We start from the raw sequence: 25,417 nt of genomic DNA, 5'->3' as shown, positions 1-25,417 counted from the left end.
ACCCAAAAGGTGTCAGCCGTGGTGACTTCCTAAGAAGATCACGCACTCCTCCTTGTCTCTTCTGTAAATCAGTATCTTGTGCTCAGCCTATCTGCCTACCCAACCGCTCTCTTAGGCTCCCAAAATCATCTGCTCTCCTCTCCTCCCCGGGTCGCTGTCCCTAATACGAAATCACATTTCCAATAGGAACGCCCCTCGGGACGCCCCTCACGTGGTGCAGTTTTGAGCGGCAAACTCCATGATGATACTCTTCGGGACCCTCGTTAAAGTTGACCTTGCTTCCCAGGCTTCTTCTTCAGCGAGACAGTACCCCCTAAAATTCCTGAAGACTCCTCCAGGCCTGCGCCTGGCTCTCTTGAACAAAGGGACTGTTCATCACGGTACTGATTAGGGCTCCTCGCACCTGCAACAGACACATGTACTGTGGGCCTCAAATTCCAACCTCCACCATATCTTGGACCATAAAACATGTGAAAGGATTTGCAGTTAGTGCCTAGCACGACTTTCCCCTTAATGAGCCCCCTTAGATCAAAAGAAATGACTTTGTCTCCTCAGACCTATCAGGAATACATAGAACGGTTTCTGCTCCTCTGAAACATTTAATTTCTACATTTAAACAGTATTTTAACCAACACTCTATAATATAATGCGACACATCTATATAAAATATATTTCAATTCAATGAGTAAATATCTTAGAAAACAATGTTAACCACGTCTCACGTTAATTAGCAGCACTTTATCTCTACTGTGAGTTGCTATGCGGCCTACACATTCTCATTTGGTTTGCTAAGTTCCATTTCCTTTCCACACAGTCACTTAACGTGAGAAACGTGAGGTTTCATATCATTCTAACATTTCTACATTAGTCTCACACTGCTATGTTTACTGTTACTCTACTTAAACACTCTTGTATATTTCACTTCTGGATATATGACACTCTTGTGCAATGTATATTAAAACTAACTACGTGCTTGTAAATATGGTGCACTTATACATTTTTTTCCCAGATTTACGCTCTCTCAAAGGTCTCTGCTTCCGTTGACTTGTCGTTCTTAACTCTAGTTTATTTCCTCCTCTGACAGATGTGGAGCTAAAGGTGGTAGAGGGCGGCTGCAATGAGCGGAACACTCTGATTAACCTGTCTGCCAAACAGGACCAAATGCACATTACCTGCAAGACAATCACTGGAAACAGAGACCAAGGTATGCCCAGAATTCCTTCTTTATTTACTGCGTTCAAATTGATTCTGCAACTTTGAACACGACTCACAGTAAATGTACCCCAGTCTAACACTGACGCCATTTTGAGCTCATTCATACATGATCCTCATTCCGTTATTATCACATGAGCAAAGCACAGGGTTTCCAGCAACAGTCAAACAGGCAGCTAAGGGCTGATACTGGTCTTGTCTTGGTGGATGCTGACGTGAGCACCGATGCGGCCGGCCATACCATCGTGTCAGCCATGCATAGAGCAGAGTGGGGGAGTCAGTAAAGCAGAGGCCCAGAAAATACTGGGGGCCTCATTTATGAAAAGTGACGCATCGCTGCGTGAAAACAGCGATGCGTCACTTTTCACTGCACTCTCCCTGCGACATGATTGATGCGTCATATTTATAATATGACGCATCATGTCGCAAGGAGTTACAGATACGTCAGTATTTCTGACGTATCTGTAGGCGCAAAAGTGACGCATTGCTGGAGTGTGTCACAAAAGTGACGCAACTCCAGCAATGTGTCCTTTCACATGGGGAAAGCCCCATGTGAAAGGGCTTGCGTCAGTCTTACGCCTGCTGTGAGGCAGGCGCAAGATTTTGACGCAACAGCATCCTAAAAGTGACGCAGTGAAATCTCATAGATTTCACTGCGTCACTATTACGAGGCTTTTTGCGGGTGAACGCCCCCTCTGCATACATTATACCTGACGCAGGTATAATGTAGCGCAGGGGTTTACAAAGTGACGCATCTGCTTAGATGCGTCACTTTGTAAATAGTGCGCATCAGGAGGCCTGTTTTACGCCGCCGAAGCGTCACAAAAAGTGACGCATCGAAAGCGCAAAACTCACGCAAGGCCTCATAAATGAGGCCCTGGGAATAGTGCGAGTCCTGAAGAGGCCCGTGGTAGATTTTCCAGAGGGACCACTTTTGACCTAGTTTCTGTGGAATAAATAAATCCACAAAATAGCCTGGAGCTGTTTGCCAATGCACCTCTGTCTATATCTTGGCACAGTCCTAGTACTTGAACTTCCAATAATGCACAGCTAACAAGCGTGACCCGGCCATGACCTAGCAAAAGCCCACATCTGCCATTGAGTCTTTATCTAGCCTTGCATTCCCAGTTGAACTCTGTTCCCAGTTTTACACTACTAGTCAACCTGACAACTGCTTTCTATTACCAACAAGTCTTTCTAGCAGATGTTCAATTCCAGTGAACCTAAACCCTGAATTGTGCACTGCTCGCTATTCAGGCCCTACAACATTGTACTGATTTCTAGACAACAAACCATACTAACTTCATTCTGATTCACATCCTAGTCAAAACTAAATTCGAAGTCCAGTTTGGCGCTTGTAGAAAAATGGCTCCCCTGCTAGTGTAGTCCACTTTGTGTAGCCTCTGCCGGGGCCTAGGAGGATAGTTTACTTCCAGCATGGTGGGCTGTGAGCCTCCTGTAGAGCGTTCTAGTCTTTCTTATACATAGCATCTTGTTCAACTTCTGGTTCATAGAGCATGCACAAGAGAGTGGTGAGCTTATCACCGAGCATGTCCAAAAACATTGTAAACACAACATCTGCCATACTCGATTGGCAGATCTAGGACTCGGGCCTGAGATGCACCAATGTCATCCATACTCGGGCTAGCGAGCTCGCTTTTTCGTTCTTTACACATTCCTTTAGACAGAAGTTCCTTTCTTTGGTTGTAGTTCTGTGATCATAATCCAGTCCCAAAAGGGACAGTGTCTCCTGTCCCTTCTGAAATTATAACAATGCATTTGGAAAGCACCAAAGCTAGCAAGAAATAGAATGTGATCCAATCAATCAGAAAAGTCACGAGCTTTCTTTTGGCTGGATTAGGAGCCACTCCAGGTGACTAAGACAAATGCACTGTACAGCATGTTTTTTCTCCTTGGCCTCATTTCAGAAAATGGATGTCATAATATATGACATGGAGATTGTTAACTTAACATTACTTCACTTAATCTTGATTTGCCTGACCTAAATGGTTATTGACAAAAACCTTTCATGATTCCAACAGCATACTACTGTATGCAGTGGATCTCATTGCCCCTTTATTCAGGTCAAGCAGCCCTACATCATTTAGTACCAACCATGGTGATCTTAACCAATAAGGGTGGTGAAAGACACTTGTACTTTCGTTATATAGCTAGCTTGGAAGAGCTGTGCTGAAACTCCACTGACTCTCAGCCCCCACACCTTGGACTATGGTGTTGCCCCTCTAACTGGTGAACCAAAATATTCACTATTTACTGTAGGCTTTTCAACATATATGTGGGATTCTGCATAGTGCTTCGAAAATGAACTAGCCAGTTATTTAGTGCCTGAGTCTATGACATACAGAAATGTTACATGTCACTAGGGTGAGGAACAGTGCACTACTATGCAAAATGCAAAAGCTTGCTCTAGCATGTTGACATTCAACATTGTCATGGAACAGAACCATGGAACAAGAGCAATCATGTTGAGCGTGCCAAAGACACAGCCTGAAGATCTCCCAGGTTTTTATTAAGTCCCTGTGCTATAGCCTAGGTGCATATTTTTAGACAGAATATCACTAGAAATACTCCAAGGATAACACAACATCAGCGGATGCAGTGGTGTGTTCCCTATATCATAAAATCCAAATACAGGGTCCTATTTAGGAGGAACCTGAAAGTACAGTGGACCTCTCTAGGGTGTATGTGTACTGTTCAGAACTGTGGATGGTTATTCTAAACATAACCAGGTATAGGGGTAGACACCTCTTGTTATTAAATTACCCTCACACACCCTAGTGGTGTCATGCTTCATCATTGGGTCACCCCAACTCCTAAAGGTCAGGGTGGGCTCAACCACAGTGTTGGGTAGCTCTTTGGATAGATGAAGGGGGGGTCTTAAAGATAAAAAACCTCAGTCAAACCCCTGGTTTCCCTTTATTCTGGGTCTGGCTGGGTTGAATAAAAATGTAAACGTGGGTCTTAATGGATTGTTATGGTCCTAAGACCCTAGTGCCGACATGTTTCAATCCATTGGTGGCCATAAAGGTCCAGGACTTTCTTCAGGGCAAGATCAGAAACCCCCCAATATGTGTGGGGAATAACAGGATGGGAGGTCCCTATCCTAACCAAAGGACGAGGGAAGAGTAGCTTCTCCTCGTATAATATGCAAATGTCATTGTGTCTGCATGTTGCCAGGCTCCATCTGTGGGTTGAAAAACAGCAGATTATATTTGCATCAGCCACAGGTCATTATACAGTACTCATTCTATTAGGTGAGTTGTGCATAGCATGCCATATTTTGTGTGCATGCCGTTTCGTCAGGGAAATTCCCCCAAACTGTGCCATTCATCATGGATACCTGTGACAAAATCTGTTTGACTGTGACAGGTCTATGGTATGATGAATAAACTCGCATTCTAACACTATTTATGTGTTAAAACCGTGTATCACAAGTAGTTCCCACATATAAAATCAATCTCAATTGCAACTCGTGGAGCACCGATTTATTAAAACCTTGAATGTTATTATTATACATACCGTGTACACTCAAACATCCATACCACTCATCTGTTAGTATTCGTTATAGCACTTACCCAAATTGTGGGGACTTCGAGCTTTTTGACAGGACCGCGATATTGCTAGGGTGGTCCTAAAGGGGAAAGGAGTCCAAAGAAAGGCGGTATTTTTTAAGTAGTCTTCTAATGGACTAGTCGTATCCCAGTCAGGGATGGCCGTCTCAATACGGAGAGGAATCCAATAATAGCGGGACAGCATGTTGCCCGTAAGAAAACTTGTGCGCACTTACTCCAATTTCTGGTCACCCCGCTCACACACCTATTGCGGTTCGTGGTCCTGGGCTACTGCGAACGGGGAACTTAACAACAGGATTATTTAACCCGCCGGTTGTACGCTGCAGCGTTGAGCATGGGTGTGTCGTTCTCTGCTAACCCGGAAGTGACGTCACGGCATGATGGCGTGACTGTCAGGTGAACCGCGATTTTAAATAAAGGGGATCATGGGATTTGTAGTCTAATGTCTATTAGATCCTAGCGAAGTATTGTGCCCGAAGGTATTTTTGAGATATATGAGTGCATTTATTTTTTGATGGTATTTCTTAGCAAATACCTGAGAGGTACATCATCTAGGGAAAAATACCTGGTCTAATGGACATATTCATTGTCCTATGGGACTATAAGGATCCTGCATGTAATCACTAATGTGGTCAATTTTTGCAATTTAGGCTCATTGTGATATTAATGTATATCGTGCTGTATTTTTAACAGTTACTCGAAACGTACTGATAAGTGGCACCAAACGATTATTCTCTGGCGCGTTTCCAACAGGATATATCGGAACCATGTGAATTCTTATTTGGGCGATTGGGCAGCCATCAATAAGGTGGTGGAAGCGATCAGAAGTGCCCTATGTGATTTACTACTGTCCAGTTATTTATTTATTTATTTGGCTCCATGGAATATCATCATTTAATCCAATTTCATGGGTTTTCAGGCGATACACCCATCGCTGCTCCTTGTCTAAGAGTCTTTTCTGTAAGTTTTGGGTGCCATTCACTTTTTCAATAATTGTCCACCATATGTCTGTATCTTTATGTTGTTTTTCTACATAGTGGGCAGTCAGTCTAGTGGCATTCACTGCTCGTCTTATGGTACTCCTGTGTTCGCCAATGCGGACATTAATTTTTCTAGAGGTCATACCCACATAGGATAAGTGGCATGGGCATTTAATAAGATAGATCACTGCTTCTGTGTTGCAATTGGTATGAGTCCTTTGCTCCCATGGGGTATGTAGGCATATATCAATTGATTTTGTGTGTTCAGTGAATTCACATGCTACGCACATTCCACATGGATAATGGCCGGTGACTGGGGTGCATTCCACAGAGTAAGTTGGTTCTCATTTTTCGGTTGATAGCTGTTAGTATGCACAAGTGAGTCTCTCAAGCTCCTATTGAGAACATAGGTTTTTCATAATTTAACTTATTAGATGTAAGTATCGTCCACTTCTTATTTATTATCTTCTTCACCTGGTTTGACGATGAATTAAATGTTGTGACACATATCATTTGTTGAGGTTGAATCCTCTCATGTGTGTCCAGAAGAGTTTCTCTGGTGGTGTTACGTGCTCTTTTCTCGGCAGTTTCAATGATTTTGATGGGATATTTCTTTTCTTTCAGTTTATCCGTTAGTATTTGTGCTTCATTTTTGTAGTCCTTTATTTGAGAACAATTCCTCCGGATTCTTAAAAATTGTCCCACCGGCAGGTTCTCCCTGAGTGATCTCGGGTGGGCACTATCAAACCTCAACAGACTATTTTTGTCGGTAGGTTTGGTGTATAGGGAGCTACTCAATGTGCTGTTGTTTGCTATAATGTTGACGTCGAGGAAGGAGACCTTTTCCCTGTCTTTAGTTACTGTAAACTTGAGGTGTGGGTCAAATTGATTGATCCAATTGGAATCCTAGCAGTCCTTCTTCATCTCCCTTCCACACCATCAGCACATCATCAATATATCTGTACCCCTTGCAGATGTTACTCGTGTATGGATTGGTGGACCAGACATGTAGATCTTCAAAATGGCTCATGTACAGACAGGCAATGCTCGGAGCAAATGTACTGCCCATAGATGTCCCATGGGTTTGGAGGTATAGTTGATCCTCGAACGTGAAAAAGTTTTCTGTCATTGCTAGTTCCATGAGTGTGATGACCCATTCTACTGGGGCTGTCCATTCCCAGTTTCCTTGGTTGAGTAGTTCTTCTATAACCTTGATGCTTTCAGACTGAGGTATGCTGGTATATAATGCCTCAACATCAAGGCAAACTAGTATGTTCTCATTGGGGTCATATTCGCTGGTGATTAGAAGATTTAATAGATGTTTGGTGTCTTGTACAAAGGACCTGATTTGTTTGACCAGAGGGCGTAAAAACCAATCAGTATATTTGGAAAGGGGTTCCAGAATTGATCTAATCCCGGAAACAATGGGTCTACCAGGTGGTGGTGTTTTACCTTTGTCGATTTTTGGGATTGTGTAGAACAGAGGTGGTGGTTCTTCCTGATTAAGGAATCCATGTTCTTTTTTCGAGACCCAGCCCTTTTCTAGGGCCTCAGCTGTCAAGGTACTGATAGTTTTTCTAAGTCTTGTAGTAGGATCTCTGTTGATTTTTTTATAGAACTTTGTGTCACTCAAAAGGATAAAGCATGCCGTTTGATATGCGCCCACATTTTGAATCACTGTGGCACCCCTTTATCCGCTGGCTTAATGACCAGTTCTGATCTCTTCTTCAATTTCTCTAGGGCGGTGCGTTCGTTATTACTCAGATTATTGTAGGCGTCTCTCTGGGGTTCTAGTTCTTCCACTTCTTTTATTACCGCCTCTTCGAATGCAAGCATATATATTTTTAGACAGAGGCACTTGGATGTCTTCTAACTTTAGAAGTCCAGTCATAACAAAACTACATTGTTTTTCTTCCTATTGCTGATCATATTTCTCTTTTTCCTTATATATGTTTATAAGCCTTTTTACCTCTACTGCTCAAAATGTATGTTTTCTTTTTAATGTTTCCTAGGACAAAATTGACCGCATTTCTGCATTTATAATGTCTGCTGTATCCATCCATTACTATTTAAAAGACTAAGGGTTTCATTGAAACTGGTTGCCCGCTGTCCACCATGGTGGCAGAGGTCATTATCTTCTACACCCTCGTGGACATCCTCCTGCCAATTTTGGAGATCTTCGCCAATTTAGCAGAGATCTCTATGGCTTCACTTGAGCGGATGTTTTATTCCCAACATCATTTTTTTTCTATTTTGTTTTTAAATATATTGGTTGTCTTGTTGGATGTATGTACTCTGCTCAAGCATCTCTGTGAATAGAAGCAATTCACCCTTGATCTCTTCGCTCTGCCCGCCTTTGTTGGTTATTCAGCCATGTTTTTCTGTGCAACTTCTCGTTGTCGTTCTTTTACACTTGTGGCACATTTACTCTATGATAATTTCCAGGTTGAGGTCAGCTCTCCAGTACCAATGGCAGTATGATTATTTTCCCAGAGGTTAGCAATGAGTCTTAATCCGTTGAGGAGCTATCTGGTTCCACTGATTGGTGAGGCTATCTACTGGAGTGATCTGAAAAGTTACTAACATCCTCATGTGTGTGCCATTGCTTTTTCTCCCTGTAACACATGGCTGCACTGATCAGTCACCAAGTATCCTAGGTGGTGGAATAGGACTACTGCTGACAAAGCATTGACTCTGAGGAATCAAGGGAGGTCAACCGCTTGCATGTAATTCACAATTTTCAAGTCATAACTTGGAATATGAGATATCTCTGTATCTGGTAAAAACTCATCCTTCAATGAGGCGTTGTAATCAGGGCCATCAAACAAAAATTATGAAGCACAGAAACAAGAATGTACATTGTCAACACACTTGAAGTGTATTGTAAGCTCGGACCATGGAAGCACAGTCTGAAAACAAGAAACACTAGCAAGTTACTAAGGAGGATGGCAGTGTCATAACGGAAAATGATGAGGCCCTTTGCAGAATGTGATGCAGGGCCTCTGAGTCTCCTATATCTTACAGATACACATTGGTATCGACTTAAATGGGTTCCCCCAGAAGAGTTGCGTCCCCTTTAAGGGTTGTGGGCCCTTCTGCAGCACAGGTGCACCATGGGCCTGTGTTACACCTCTGGAGGAAGGATGCAAGCAATACTGCGACCAAGCAATCAAAAAGCCACAAAGTACTTAAAATGTGAACATCAGAAAAAAGGTAGCTGTTAACAATACTAGTTAAGTGGAGCTTGAATAAGCTGAATCAGATGCAAATTGGAGGACTTAATGTCCAAGCCAGGGGTATGAAGCACTATATAAATTTTAAAATCGGACATCCCAGCAATCACTTTGAGTCCCACAGGGGGTAAGAAAGTGCTATACAAGAACCAATACAATACAGTACAGTTTCAGGTACCCACTGCCAGAGCCTGACTGCTTACTGCACACAGGTGTGGAAGAATCTTTAGAATCCTTGTTTTTTCTCATGGCCTTATCCAACAATTAGTCTTGAAAAAGTCAGGGCTGCTTAGTTTGCATAAATTATTGCAACTGGATGGTGATATCTCTGGGCAATGAGTGGATCTAAAAAAGTGTGCAGCAACTATTGGACACCACTATGTTTGTGGCAGGTTCTGGATTCTTGAAAAACTCCTAATGGCAGGATCATGATGCACGCATTCCATATATTTGTCATGAGGGCTTTCTAATCTGTGCCGATGGACCCCTTTCCCTTTTTCTGAATTCTTTAATTTGGGAGCACTGCCCCTTACGTGCTTAGAGTGATTCCTTTAGAGAAAAGAGAATTCTGATGCAGCTCTTTGGACCAACCCTCTTGCCATTCGTCCTCCGATGGACTTTTTCTTTCCCAACTGAGAGATGATGGAAGTTAACATTACATCAATCAATTTCAATCAACAGAGTAATCCATTTGGCTACACAATAAAGACATGGAATCAATTGCTACGGTTAAGATTGTTTATTACAAGTTAGTAGTCAAGTTAAGGTACACTGATCTTAGCACCCTGCTATAAAGATACAGAATAGCAACTGGGAAACCCAACCTCCTAAAGACGTTTAGGCGTACCAGTATAAGGCAAACAAGAAGTTCAGTTGCAGCAATACAAAAGATCAGTAGTAAGATCTAATGCTCAGTGAAGAGTTTCTGGTCCTCTCTTCTATACATGAATTCATCTAGAATCATCTAAGTAAAAGCCCAAACTAAGAGGATATTTCATCAGTCTAAAGAATCTCAAAATTCAGGGAAATGCAGAAAAATAGGAAAAACAGGAAATAAAAGGAATAGTGAGGGTGTCAGCATTCCAGAAGCTCGAGCAAGAGTCTTCTTGGATCAGGGGAATTTTGAGTATTAGCCTAAGCCACACTCACCAATAATCAAAGGGAATAATCATAGAGGTCTAAACCTCTCAAAGTCCAAGAAAAATGGCTCTAGCAACAGGCACGGTATACTCCAGTTATTAGCACTAGCATCTCTCAGGTACCACCATTCTGTTCACATCATCAGGAGCTCCATTGTCTCTTTCCATTCTCTTTTTGCAAGCTGCAACATTCATGAAATATCCCACACTGACCATGGGAACGACATCGTCCTTGCTCAACCAAGCCATGTTGTAACATTGCAGAAAAGGACTCTTCAGTTAGTGCTCTGAATCTACATGTTTCTTCATCAAGGTCTTCTTCTCAGATTCTCTCTATTGCCTATACAGTTTTGTATCTATTGTCAAAGTAACAATGATTGTGAACGCATCTGCAAGGGAAAAGTCATGCAAGCAGAAATAGAACAAAGTATTTTATGCAACATGGAAATCAGGCCTAGTAAGGGCAATTTTAGAATATTGAATCTATGGTACACCTTTAATATGCCTGTACACTTTCAATCATAAATGAATATAACTTGCCAATACAATAGATTCATATTGCATATGACATACAATAAATCTATTAAAAGCAAGTGTAAGTATGGCTAAGAACTACCTTTAATATGAAGTATAAGTGAAACATTAGTGCACACGTTACATAAATCCATTATCGTTTCTAGAGTAAACACATTCCAAATATGTGAGGATGTTATATACATCATATCTCCAAAGGATATCTCATTTGATATTGCTAAGGCACACATAATTATATATGAAGTCTCAAATTCTACAGTAAATGCATTTCAATAATGATATGAAGTGTGACAATTCGTACTAATTGTCTTTGGGTCACACAGGAACCATTAGCTAAGTGCTCATTCGTGGTAAGCATTTGTGGCGTGTAAAGGTGGAGCTAAAATTACACCGTTACAATTCCATATAGCCATTTAACCATCCAGTATGTACATTTTCACAAATGTGGCCTCTGTTTTTTATTAAATAATGTCTAATGATTGCATAGTTTGCATAACAAAGACACCCCTGGTCAAAGTCTAGGTAGTGATGGGATAGCTGCATGAGTTAGTAGCATTACCAATCTCGGGCTTTACTGGTTTACATTACTCTCTTATATTTGATATGCTTTTTTGTTCTTCTTCTCGTTCTAATGTTCCAGCCTCCATTGGTGTAGGGTTCATATCTTTCACAGACATGAACCTCATCTTGAATGGGAGTTTTTTCAGAGGCAACAACACAGATTCGCCTGAAACTCTTCGTGACATTGAAGTAAACTCGAGAGTAGTCAGTGGCCAAATCACCAGTGACAAAAGGACCAACTTCTCAGATCCTGTCATCTTCATCCTGGAACATTTAAAGGTTTGTGGCACTGCTGATGTTAAGAGTTGGATTATGATAATGCGGTTGGGTGATTTCAGAGGAAGGATGGATATATGCAGAGGAGGCACTGGGCATTCACAGTGGTGTCTGCCAAAGCAGAAGTTCAAGGAAAACTTCTCCTTATTCTACACACCTTTAGATCATAAATTAAATTAAGAGATCATTAAATAATCACCACCAGGATAGAGTGACCGGAAACTAACTGCCTGAAAGGGACAAAGGCAATGCAAATCAGAACAAGGATAAAAGTATCTATGTTCACATAGAGAGTTCCAACAATTATATCTCCCCCTGGCAAAGGTCTGTTGTATTACATTTGAAAACAATGTCTAATTTAGGGACTCCTATAGAGCTTGGTAAATTTATTTTCCCCTACCTTTTGATCATCATAAAGTTGCTCATGTTGTTCCATTATAAACTGCCTTATCTTAACTACCCCTTCCTACCAATGCTCTAGAAAATAGCTCCATGAATTAATTACTTGGTAGCTACTATGTTGAATTTAAAAGCTAGTGTGCCTACCATCCTGATCATAACCTAAAATGACTACCACCACACATTGAAAGAAGATTGCTGTGTTAGACCTGGATTATGAATAAGGCTACCTATTTTCCGTTTTTACAGATTTTTACAGATAAATACAGACAGATGTGTTTTATGTCATCATTTATTTTTGAAAGTGGACAAATACAGACAATTGTGCTTCTTTTAAGTGACTCTCCCAGCTGTCGTTCATGAATTGTAGCCTAACAGCTGAGCAAATGGATAGCATGGGAAATCAAATATCAGGATAAAGTGTCTTTAAATAATGGCAGAAATCAACATACATTTTTTATATAATGCTAATATTTAGTGGACATATTGTTGTGTAATATTTGTCATCTTAAATACCTAAATGATGAAAGACATTAAAATATGAGTGCGTGTCCTAACAGTTAAATAAATATGGAAATGTACACAAAACACACAAAAATACAGATAAAATGGCCCAATAATAAATATGGATAAATGCAGAAGGAAATGTTAAAAAAATAAATACCATAAAAGCGGGAGCCCTAATTATGACCAATGGCCAACTACAGACATTGGACCAGATTCACAACAAATGCTGGAATAATAGGGGCAGAGATCTCCACCTCTGCCTGAACGTGATTTTCCTATTTTGTTTCTATTCACAACAACTCCAACACATAGGCCTTGAAAGCAGCACCAGGTTCTGTTTTCCAGGTGTTCTCCTGGGAAGGTCATGTGACTTTCTGTACGAACATCTATGCCCGCTTAATGTATTTCTCCATAGCAGAGAAATGTGCAGAGCTGGAGTAGGATCCCCAGTTCAAAAGCACTTTTTTCTGCAGACAAAATACTTTTCCATGCCATCAGTCAGGAAGCTCTGTCTGTGTGACAATTGGATGTTTATAGTAAAGAGAAGGCTGCAGCCTTCCACATCACAGTCACTACCACGGATCATATACCTTACCCTTCCAGAATTACTTCCCTTGCATTCGTCTGTGTGCACCTTTAGAGAAGGGATGCTCCCTGGATATTATGTGAATAGTGAGTGTGTTGGAAAAGACAACTGGGAAACAAGGATCTGTTGAAAATGTCAAGTCTCAGCTGAAACAGAGAGAAGGGAAGAGTTCTTATTTGTTACCTTGCTGATTACATCAGATGGACCAAGAGCCAGGATCCCCATAAGCTGGTGAGTAGTTGTCCACCAGGCATAGGCCACATATACATCTCACTTGATCCAGTAATGATCGAGCGACTAGTATCCACTGGCAATCATAGACACTACAGTCTTTCTTGTTTGCATACAGTAGGAGGAATTGACAGTCAACGTTTTCACAGCTGGGCTGCTGTTGCTGATGTAGAACAGTGAGAAACTGCATGACATGTCATCACTTCTTCCTGAAAAAGCTTGCACCCATAAGAAGATCGACTAATCTGATTCAGAATTTTAAACACGTTCATCCCCAGTGCTGTGGCTGTTATCTTAGCCGTTTGTTCTTTAATTCATTAATTCCATGCAGCTTTCCCTATCTTGAGCATGTTTAAATTGGCTATTGACCAGTGCTTAATTTGTAATAAAATATGTGCCAGGACCTTCCTTCGTCAGGAGGCTGCTATATCTTGCACCACCCACTGCCCTTGCCAGCAGTGCCACTGACAGGACCAACACAACTACTAACCATTACACTCATACAAGTGTGACAATTCAGACTATGCCAGGCCCCCGAAGCTATAGGAATGGCTTGAGCATGCAGGAATTAGTTATTTTTAATGCATATTGAATTAATAAACAACTGTAGCTGTGCTTATCTCGAAATTAGTCAAATAGCGTCTCCAAGTGGCAGATTGTCATAAGTGCCTGTGCTAACAATTAAGTGCCAGTGCCGAGCACCGAAAACTACTGGCTCAAATTAAGCACTGCTTTTTGACATCTTTAAATGGGTGTTTAGTTTATTCCTCTGGTCTGTTTTAGTTATTGCGATTGTTAGGACATGGGCCTAGAACATCCACGAAGTAGCAAATAATCCATCCACAAATGCACCTAGGTCAAATGCAATACAGCACAATAAAACTATACAACAGTTGCTGGTAACTCTAACAACCGATGCACCTGTAGTGTCTAGGCAGCTAATAATGTAAGCATTCTTGCTAATTTTCTAAAAGGGGTTAGGGGTTACTCCAGTGAAAGCTGCGCACAATGTTCATGGCAATTCTAATCATTCAAAAAATATAAACCCATACATTTGAATTGGACTCATGTTTGCCCCAACCCTTAGCGCATCATTACTTGAGGTGGCTGGTAATCAGCCACCGCCACCTTATGTGCAGGTATGGTATGGTAGGTATCCCTTTTGGGATTATAGGGTGGGGACACAATTATGGGTCTTCACTCTTAGTTCTCATTGAAAGAGTGACACTGAAGAGCACTAATCTACAGTTTGAGGGGTCCCTAAGACTTAGTGTTCCCACAAACAAGTACCAATAACAAAATTGCAGGGGGAACCACAGACACAAAATGAAACATGGTGGAGTGGGGCCGTTTCACAATGTCTTTGGAAATTTCACCCTTACAAGTAGAGGTGACGAATACCTGTTCATTAATGTATTACAAATTATATATTATTTTATTTGTTAATTATCATATTTAAGCGCTTTGTAAAGTGATATAGGGCACTCATAGGTTACAGGAAGACAAGAAATGTAAGGGAGATGTTGAACGGAGATGAGGAAAACATCATTGAAGACAATACTGACACAGAGCAACATTTTTATTGGTGATTTCCAGATCGTTGCTCTTTAGTGCATGGTCCGTTGTTTGTGAAACGTTAGTGGAAAAATGAACCAGAAATCACATTCTTTAGTGATTGGGTATCACTGCTGGTGTACATTTACAGTGTCGAAAAATATATTAAAACTTCGAACTTCTCTCAGCTACTACGCTCTAAAAGAAAAGAAGGCCACCAACAAGCTTAGTGAACCATACAAGTTCAAAACATTGAGCCCATCGAGCACACAAAATCAAGAAGCCACTGTAATTATATCAACAATCCATCATTTAATATAGTCTTCATGCTTCCAGTTTCCAGTTGTCATGCTTTGGGCCAAGTCTTAAACCATTTGAGCAAATGCTTGTTTCGTCAAGATGGAGTGTTGCTCACGGCTTCATCAGGAATAAAGTAAATAGAATCACTATTTTAACACATAATAATCTCCTCAATAAACAATAACACAATTCCATTGTTACCATCACCTCGTGATAAAAGCATATATAAAAGTAGGAATTGCAATCATATTGAAACACCCTTGCGTGGCAACCCTACAAAACATCATTAAAAGTGGGTATACAAATCACAACTGTTTACATGCATACAAGACTATCTGTTTTGTGTTAGAAAGGCAGATTTGTGACACGTGTGCTGAGCAGGAGAATGTGTAACCGTGTGGTCTTTGGTACAATATTTGGAAGGAAGGATAATGAAAAGTTAAATATAACACATAGATTTCTGCCTTTGTATATTGGTTTTGGGGCAGTACACAAACGGGACAATGCATTTGTATCTGGTCCCGGCAGACATTGCTGAGAAGTAGTTGTATTACTTTCTATATATCAGTACATGTTATGTTTTGCATTGGTATCTAGTATTGATACATGATACTCTGGTATAAAACTTACTGTCAAGCTATCACTCTGTGACATGATGACCCACGTACAGTTCATTTCATCTCACTCCTACTGTAAGAGGGTTCTACGTTTACTGTTAGTTAACTGAGGGAAGGCTTCAGTGTGATTGGGTCTGTATATTCCTAATAATAAAGTGGGTATTGCTGTATCTGCTTTAATTTCCAAAATAGCAAGAGTTAGAGCCCAGAGCACCCACCATACAGCTTTTTTTGCAGTTCTCCACCAGATATTAGCAAAGAGTCTCTAGTCAGGAGTGGTCCGTGCAGGTAAGAGTGGTGAGGCGGTGGCACTGGGTTGAGAGGGATATCGACAGACCACCACGAGGATAAATTAACTAAATAATTTATTTTCCCTTGTTGTCATCTGTTGAAATCCCCCCCCCCCCCCCACCCCCCCCCCCCAACCAGCGTCAGCGCTCTTACCTTCATGGGCCGCTCTTGGCTCTAGTCTTTTCCGCTCAGTAGTGCCTTCCTCTGCTGAGGGCTTATGTGGTACTGGTGTGTGCTCCTTCGCTTTTTTTGTTCAGCTGGTCTTTCATGCTTCTGGGAGGTGAGGTGTTTCCATCCAAGCCATCAGTGCTGGACCGATGTCAGCTTCGTGGACATCATCGAGCAGTAAAACAGTCTGCAGTTCCTGAGGCACGCTGGAAGGCGACAGCAACACAACACGAACATCATGAACGTGCAACTGTCTTTTAGTGGTCTGCTCGGTGGTCACCCAACGGTGATGCCACTAGTGTATTTAAGACGTATCATTGTCTAAGTGTAGCTAATCAACAAGTATAATAACTTCGTTCCTGAGTTGGGGATGGTTTGAGTTGCTTACCCCACCACTTTCAGACTTTAATTTCTTTATATACCAACAGGCTTTTTTTTTTAAACACTTTATTGGTGACTGTAGTAAGAACATACATTTGTATCAGGACATTTCCCCTTTTTTGTGTTATCATACGTAAACTCCTGTCTCACAGTATATAATTGCAGTCTCTTAATAGAGTTTGTAAAGAAGGCAAAAATGAACAGGCTAAGTTCCATCATCAGCAGTTCTCAGTTCCTCACACTGACTACAGCTTATAAGATCACTTCATACAGGAGCAGTATTATTCTCAAAACAATAAACACCCATCCCCAACACTCCTCCCTCCCTCTAACCCACCCACTCCTGGTCGCTTCAGACTCATCTAGGTGATTCTCTTAGGGCAAACAATAATGACCGTCAAACTGCAGTTTCAGGATATAATTTTCATGTGCACCTTCCTGTGGGGGTGCAACCTCTCAGCCAACTTCCTCTCTTCTGAACAGGCTATTGTGATCCAGCTACCTGAGGGATAATTGAATCTATTCCTTCCAATTTCAATACCATCGCGTCCCACTCCATCGCTATGGGTTGTTTTCTATGGCCTCTCTCTTCCTCTCTCCTTAAGGCTGCACCCTCTGCCCGACCCCACTGTACTAGATCCGATTGCCACGTAGTTAACCTAGGTGGCCTTGGGGATTTCCATCTCATCGTTATGCATCTAATTGCCAGAATCAGGGCCAGGCCTATGAATTTTAGTTAACCTTCAATTACTTAGATCTCTTAAGCACCCCCATTAAACAATACAGGGCTTCCGTCGGAACAGGCAATTGTGTAACAGTGTGAAGCGTCTGGCATAGTTCAGCCCAATAGGTCAGTAATCGCGGGCAGGACCACAGCATGTGAATGAAATCAACTTCTTCGCCTTGGCACCGGGGGCAGCAATGTGGGGAGTCTGGGAACATACAATGTATTCGCTTGGGCGTTAGATATGCCCTGTGGAGCACCATTGTCTGAATAAACCTGAATTTAGCATTACTTGATACCCTTTTCGGGTGCTCCAGTATAAGCTGCCATGTCTTGTCTGTTAGTTCCAAAACAGAATCCTGAGCCCAGGTCGCTCTAAGTGTTGTAAGCGGAATTTCGGCGTGTTCCCTGATCCCAGTGTAGAGCCAGCGTACAAGATGTCCCCCCTCCCCCATATAATACATCAAATAGACCAGTTCATGTTGTTTTGGTTTTAGTCTTAAGGGTGCCCATGTGTCCCTAATATAATGAGATACCGTGGCATGTAATAGGTATAGTCTTGGAGGGGCTCCCGTGATTTGCATGAAGGAGTCGTGGTCTAACATCGTTTCGTCACCAAAAAAGGCTCCCACTTCTTCAACCCCGTTGTCCGTCCAAATCCGCAACGCATTTTGTGTAAGTCTACCCTGCGGTGTCGGAATGCCCAACAATGGGATGTTCGTCGCATAAGGTGGTACCGTGGACGTATATGACAGGGCTTTCTTCCAGCATGTTTAATGCTGTGTGTAGGAGGGGAGAAAAATTCGGGGGATCCGGGCTTTCGGCAACAATAGGGAGTGGAGTTCCCCAGGTCCAGGTGCTCTTTCTTAAAGGCAATCTCATGTAGGTTCTTGCCCGCAATCCAATATGACAACCACTGCAGGTGGCTGGTATAATAATAGCCCCTGAAGTCCGGCACCCCAAGCCCCCCCGCCTGGTTCCCAATTGGAGTTCACGCAGACTGATGCGTCTCCGACCAGTCCCCCAGATAAGGTTGATCAAGAGAGTGTTGATTGAATAAAAAATATGTTGGGGAAGAATCACAGATATATTCACGAAATAATACAACAAGCGGGGTAGCATAATCATTTTAGGAATAGCAACTCTGCCCAATACGGACAGTGGTAATGAAGTCCAGAATCCCACGCTACCGCGGAGTCGTGTAATGGCGCGTTTGATGTTCCAATCTATTTGGTCTTCAGGCTTCCTGTATACTTGTACGCCCAAATATTTAAAGGAAACAGGGGCTACCGGAATCGGATACATTCCAAAAAGGATATGAGAGGATTGCAGTCCTTCCCTTAAGAAGAACCCAACCGATTTTCCAGGATTGATCGCTAGGCCGGACACTAGGTCACGTAAGTATAACATGATATCATCAGCGTAGATAGATATCAAATGGCATGTCCCCCCTAACTGGATGCCCATCCGGTCCAAGGCGCCTCGTAGTGCCAACGCAAGAGGTTCCAGTGCTAGCACGAATAAGATCGGGGATAAGGGGCAGCCCTGTCGAGTGCCCCCATGCACTGTGTAGCGTTCGGAGACATACCTACCTGTGCGCCCCGTAGCCGTAGGGTTAGTATACAATAAGCGTATCCAGCATATGAAGTTGTCCGGAAAGCCGAAGTGTTTCAGCAATTCAAACATGAAAGACCAGGACAGAGAGTCAAATGCTTGTTTCAAGTCAGGCGCTATGCAGTCCGCCCGCGGTAGGTCCGGAGGCGAGGCCGACATCAAGGCATGCAATCTACGTGTGCTCAATGAGGTACTACGCCCTGGAAGGAAACCGCATTGGTCCTGATGTATAAGTGTAATGAGATGAGAATGAATACGCACGGCCAGGGCCTTACTAAGGATCTTGTATTCCGTCGAGAGCAAGGAGAGAGGTCTATAATTAGCCATGTCTAGAGTATCTATGCCAGGTTTAGGTATGGATGTAACCAGGGCCTGCATGGTAGATTCCGGTAATTGCCCTTCTTTGAACACCACTTTGTACACCTTCTCAAGAACCGGTACGAGGATATCCGAATAAGTCAAGTAGAATTCTACCGGTAACCCATCCATACTGGGCGTTTTATTACGATTGAGGCTCTTGATCGCAGCGCGTATCTCATGCTGCGTAATAGAGACCTTGACTGTCTTTTGTGTGTCCTCTGACAGGACCGGGAAGGGAAGATCACTCAGGAATTCGGCAATTTGCACTGGGTCCTCTAGGCCTATGGGCGCATAGAGGCCACTCAGATGGGCGTAAAAGGCTTGATTTACCCCTACTTGCGTACAGACCAAGGTACCCGTCAGGTCACGTATTTGGGTTATAGTCGGTGGGTCTGGCTGGTCACGTACCAACCTGGCCAATAATGTGCCAGACTTATCAGCTTCCGCGTGTTGACGACGTAAATATTCCTTGTGATCTATCGTCCGCAGTGTTTCTAAAACCTCAGCATGGTCAATGTACCCCATCTGTAGGTCTCTCTTCTTCCCAGGATCAAGACTTGCCTCCCGCTCCAGGGCCTTCAACCGGTCCTCCACCTCACAAAGTTTCTTATGGATCTCCTGCCTAGCCCCCACCAATTGTCCTATTGTCGCACCCCTGATCATGACTTTCATGGCATCCCAAACCACCAGATTCGAAGAAGCAGAATCCCAGTTCACTCTAAAATAATCAGTGAGAGCAACAGATAGAGATGCACGAAAGGGGGGATCCTCTAGGAGAGAAGGGTTAAGTCTCCAGGTGGGCACCGGAGTCGGTACCCTGCCCCAGAGGAGTGTAATAGTTAAGGGTCTGTGGTCGGAGAACGTTTTTGTCAAATATTCTGATTTCTCCACTTTAGTAATTAACGACCTTGAACACAGGAACCGGTCAATTCTAGTGTGTAAATTATGCAGAGGAGAATAAAACGAGTATTCTTTGTGGGTGGGATATAACTCCCACCATGTATCTGATAACATCCAACCTCCGACCCGGGAAGCAAAGAGGTCAGTCAACTTGTTAGCTCCAGCAGCCTGTAGGGGGGGTGTGACCTGTCCATATTCAAATCTAAGACCGCATTCCAATCTCCTCCCAACACCCAGGGTATCTCGACCCAGTCCGATAGTGCCAAGCCTAGTTTGTGTAGAAACTTATCCTGATCATAATTTGGTGCGTATACACTTCCCAAGACTATCAACCTCCCATCCAGTGTACCTTTCACTAAGATGTACCTACCTTGGTCATCCACCTTCCTCTCCACCTCCACAAATTGTACCCCATGACAGACCCATATAGTTGCTCCCCTAGAAAAGGCTGAGTATGTCGTGCCTCTCCATTTCTCAATTTCTGTGACTCCATATCAGTAAGATGGGACTCCTGAAGGAATGCAATCTGTGTACGGTGTCTAAGGAGGAATGAGTGGATTCGATGACGATTTTGAATTGCCCCTAAACCTTGCACACTCCAGGTGAGGAATTGGTATGTTCCTGCAATCTCAGCCGTGTGTGTCTTCTACCACCTGTAAGAATAACTGTAGCCCTGTTGTATTATCCACTGCATGTAGCGACCAGGAGTCCCTATACCCTAAAACCAAATTTAAAACCCCACCAAACTCGGCACAGCATCTAAACAATGCTGGGCCCAACATTAGAATAACAAACATATCATTCCAAATCATGGTGCACACGCCAATGGGGGGGTGGCTAAGCTTTAGCACCAACGGTTCATTGTTCATGTCCAGCTCCGCTTGCTCAACGGCAGATCATCCCGGGGAATAAGGATATATGATAACAAGTGGTAAGGGAATGGGGGAAGGGTCACAGAATGAGTAAGTGGTCATATGGAGTGCATGTCTCAACTTGGCTCACCAGCAACGTCCAGAACTTGAAGAACAGACTCTAGATATATATCTCCCTCTATCCCACAACAGACATCTAATTTTCAGTGCATTGTACCTAATAGATCACGAAAATTAGACAAACTATTGCCACTATTGTTATATAAAGGATACCACTTATGTTGTCTCCGTGTTCCTATTTCAGCTTGGTTCGCCATCGTCCTCAATTGTCTATTATATCATCAGCAGCTCTGGGTGTGATGGTGGGAAACAGAACGGCACTGTGATCAGAATCAGAATGAATCGTACGGTCCTCTGAGCCAGTTCCAATCTTTTCTGTATCCTAACGGAAGGCACCCGCTGTCGCTAGCGCTCCTAGTTGGTCCTTTTTCTGTTGCTTCCGCGACGGGCCCGAGCGTCCACTCCTCCCACCGGGCTCAAGGGACCCACTCTCCTCCTGGCCAGACTCGTCCTCCGGAGCCCGACCGGACCGTCCCTGAGCAGATTCCTGGCTATCTTCTAAGTCCATCACCTCCAGCCATTCTTCCACATCCAAGGGACTTTAAAAAAAATGTGTCTTCTGTTCGTGGATAACCTTCAACCAGGCAGGGAAGAGGAGTGCATTCTTCAGTCCGGCCTTCTGTAGCCTTCTCTTCACCGGTTGGTACGACAAGCGCTGCTTCTGGACCATAGTGGTATAATCCGGATATAAGGATACTCTGTGATTTTCAAATTGGATTTGTGACTTCTCTCGAGCCCTCTGCAATAAGACATCATGGTCCCTGTAGTTAAGGATCTTCACTATCAGCAGCCAGGGCGGTCGGCCATGTCGAGGTCGGCCAGTCGGGATCCTATGAGCTCGCTCCACACAGAAGTAAGGAGACAGACCTCCAGTGGCAACATGGTCTCGGAACCATTACTCCATAAATTCCGCTGCACGATTTCCCTCACAATGTTCCGGCAGGCCTATGACGCGTATATTATTGCGTCGGTTTCTCCCCACCGCATCTTCCACCCGATCCATCAGTGAGGTCACCTGCTGCTGGAGTTGTTTTATGGAGGAAGAGTGGTCCGCCACCGTCGGTGTAAGATCTGCAAGAACGAGGCTCTGGTCCTTAACCTTATCTGCCAATTTACCATGATCTGCTTTCAAAAGGGACATATTTGTAGTCAGGGCCCCCAGCTGCTGTTCCATCGCTGCTCTGGAGTCTCTTATTTCTTTCAAAATCAAGTCTAACTTGTCCGCTGGTGGTTCCCCACCATTCCCTGTTCCCGCAGCCCCAGGTGGGGTCCGTCCATCTCCGACACCCGACCCAGCCCGCGCTGTCTCTGGGTCTCCCAGGCTCTCCAGACCCTTGGCGCCTTTCCGAACCATGGCGTCTAAAAAGGGGGGGGGGGTGATCCCTGTTCTCCTCTGGAAGTTGGCAGCTCCTTCAATGTGGACAATCTCTAAGATGACTCCCCACCAGGGCGGGCGATTCCCGGTAGCACTAACTGCGTCACATCAAGGCAAGAGCGTCCAGTAAAGAAGAAGGCAGGGCAGGTATGAAGGAGCAAGAGTGCAATGACGAGGGAAAGCAATGGGGTTTCATCCCACGAGGTCTCCGTCAAGCCCAAGGACTATGCAACTGGTAGATCGCCTTCAGTTTCACTCCGTATGCAAGGTCTCTTACTTAGCCATCACTCGTCGGGTACTGGGGAAGGGGGGTTGCCACACCGGCCAGCCAGTCGTCCACAAGTACACAAACTATCCCTCAATATCCGGGAGGGGGTTCGCCACCACCAGGACCTCGTGTTCAGGCCTCCACTTTCAAGGTTCAGGTGCTCGCCGTAGCACGTCCCCTATCTGCCACTCTCAGTAGTCTGCCATAAGGACCCAGCCATGATGTTTCAGCACGCCGCGGGCTATCGGTCATTCCTCCCGCTCCGGGCCATCTCCCAATGATCAGGTACTCCCACGCCGGCCTCTGATTCACAGCACTACAGGCCGGGGAGTCCCCGCACTCAGATCGGGGCAAAATTACGAAGCGCCGTCCACTGCCAACATTCAGAAGGGGGGGGGCGAGCGAGGGGGAGACGGTCCAGACTCCTCCCTTCCAGAACTCACCGCCCCCTCCTAATTTTTTTGCCCTGCGTCCCAGGATTTTTACTTTCTGCGGTGTTCACCCGCCCCAGTGCGGAAAGCAGGCGCCATGGGCAGTTTCGGCCTCGCGGTCCGTTGTAGTCGCGCTGCAATCCCACCCAGAGCCGCCTCGTCACACCTCCAGTCCCAGGCCAATGTCTCTTTAGAAGCTCAGCGTCAGTCGGAGATCCTCAGCCGTCAGATGAGACGGAGCGACCGTACGCTGGCAGCTCTCACGGTTGCTTCCGTCTGGGCAGTCCGCATCTCCCCTTACTTCCGCCCATACTCCAGTGCCTGGCTGGCAAACGCAGGACGCCGCAGCAGGCCTCGTTCCATAACCATCACGTCTCAGGCCGCCTCTGAGTATTTCTGACCGTCAGACCTTCCCAGGGGCATCCGCACGATTCCCGGCACCTGTGGGCAAGTCTGGGCTCCCTCAGAGGCCCAGTATCAGGATTTAATCCCCGGGTGACTCCGAAGCTCTATCGGCAGCCGACCGCCATCATGGCTGGCTTGCCACGCCCCCCCCAACAGGCTTAAAGTTAAGTTTGTCACTATCTCTGGCCAAATGTGTTCACTTAACATTGCAGTAATATTTTAATTGAAGTCTTTGCTCCCACTACTGTTCAGTCAACATATCAGGTTACAGCCTTCTAAAACGCCACGCAGTAATCAGCCTCTTCCTTTCATGCAAAAGCAACAAGTATCTTCCTTAACTAGAGGTAGTGGTTAAAGCTTTTCAAAAGGCATATGCTAGTTATAGATGTGACAACACTTGAACCATCAAGGAGGAAGTTCGTGTTACTCAGCATTTGGGGGTAGCAGTGTGCAAGATGAGTTTACTGAAATATAGGACAGGTTAAAGACGCACATAACAATATACCCCATACTGTTTTGGAGAGACACAATTTTTACATCAGTCGTCAAGTAATTATTAAAATCATAGAAGCCTATGTAATTACTTTGAGGGTACTACTTGGTAATAATGATTGTTGTGACGTTGAATAAGCATCCAGATAATTGTCCATTGCACCTACAACTCAATCCAAGAAAATCTTGATTCCACTCTATTCATGACTATAGACATTGTGAAAAGTGTGGAACAATGCTTAAAATCAATTTCATGCTTATGGAGGAAAAGGTGGAAAATTCAGAGGAAGCTGTGTTAATAATAAGGTATATTCAAACAACAAGATCCACCTCTAACAGGTTTTCCTGTGAGCCAAGATATGACAGGCATACACAGTATTTGTTAAAATACCCCTCACACACCAAAAGGTCCCTTGGTGTCATGCTTCATCAACGGGGTCTTCCCGCCCCCCGCTGCGGGACGGGGCATGCTACGACTAGCGACTTCGCTGGAGCACTCAGATATTGTAAGTGCTATGTGAGGTGTATTGTTCTGAGTGTAAGTAGGGTCAAAAAGTGATAGGAAAAGTGAGGTTAAAATAATACCTGGCCTTTTGAAAACTAAAAAATTCTTTATACTCATAGGCTGGTATTGTTAAAAATTGGTGTGACGGAGAAAAACACAGCTTGTCAATGAGCTAGTTCTCCTGATGGTGTCAACATGTTTCGAGGCTACCTGCCTCTTCGTCAGGACGGGGTCAGATCCCTCTATCACTCACTAATGTTGCCATCAATGTGTGTTATGTGTATATACAGGTGAAATGGATATTCTACTACCTATGTGGTATGCAATTAATTTAGTTTATAGAGCCCTAACAGTATTACTGATTCGTGGGCCTGCAAGATAAAATTAGAGCACGTAAATATTTCCTGCGCGCAAGTCCTGTAGTGTCTTTCTTTTCACAGGTCACAGCACCTTAGTGCGTCTTTGCTATTGAGACGTGCTATACTCACAAAGTCACCATATATGTCACCATGCTTTTTCTCATCACAGGTGACTTATAAAACGCGCATTGGGAGGCGCGCAGGAAATAATTATGTGCTCTAATTTTATCTTGCAGGCTGATTTGCATATGGCCATGTCTGAATTGGGGTGGTGTGGTGAGCAAAAAAACGATGGATTTAGGCCCAGATCTCTGTACTGGGGTGAATGTATGACATTGTTCTGTGATGTATTCCTATAGGTTCTGTATCGATCCCCCTATTCCTGACCCTGTTCTGGTTAACAAGTTAACTAGCAGCCATCCCATGATGC

The 25,417-nt window shown here is 43.8% G+C and overlaps 1 protein-coding gene across 1 annotated transcript in view; it reads left to right on the top strand.

Annotated features, from left to right (window-relative positions):
- The first annotated feature begins 681 nt into the window (after positions 1-681).
- The window catches only part of LOC144828070 (adhesion G protein-coupled receptor E1-like), a 230,359-nt gene continuing 205,623 nt past the window's right edge, over positions 682-25,417 (top strand). The window contains exons 1-3 of the mRNA XM_078686206.1: positions 682-685; positions 1,085-1,204; positions 11,332-11,531. Coding sequence (XP_078542332.1) covers positions 682-685; positions 1,085-1,204; positions 11,332-11,531 — 324 coding nt within the window. The remainder of the gene's footprint in view (positions 686-1,084; positions 1,205-11,331; positions 11,532-25,417) is intronic.

Source organism: Lissotriton helveticus, chromosome 4_1, assembly GCF_964261635.1.
Source record: "Lissotriton helveticus chromosome 4_1, aLisHel1.1, whole genome shotgun sequence".
NCBI classification, from domain to species: domain Eukaryota; kingdom Metazoa; phylum Chordata; class Amphibia; order Caudata; family Salamandridae; genus Lissotriton; species Lissotriton helveticus.
Note: the sequence above shows the minus strand (reverse complement) of the source record. Positions and strands in the feature narration are given on the sequence as shown.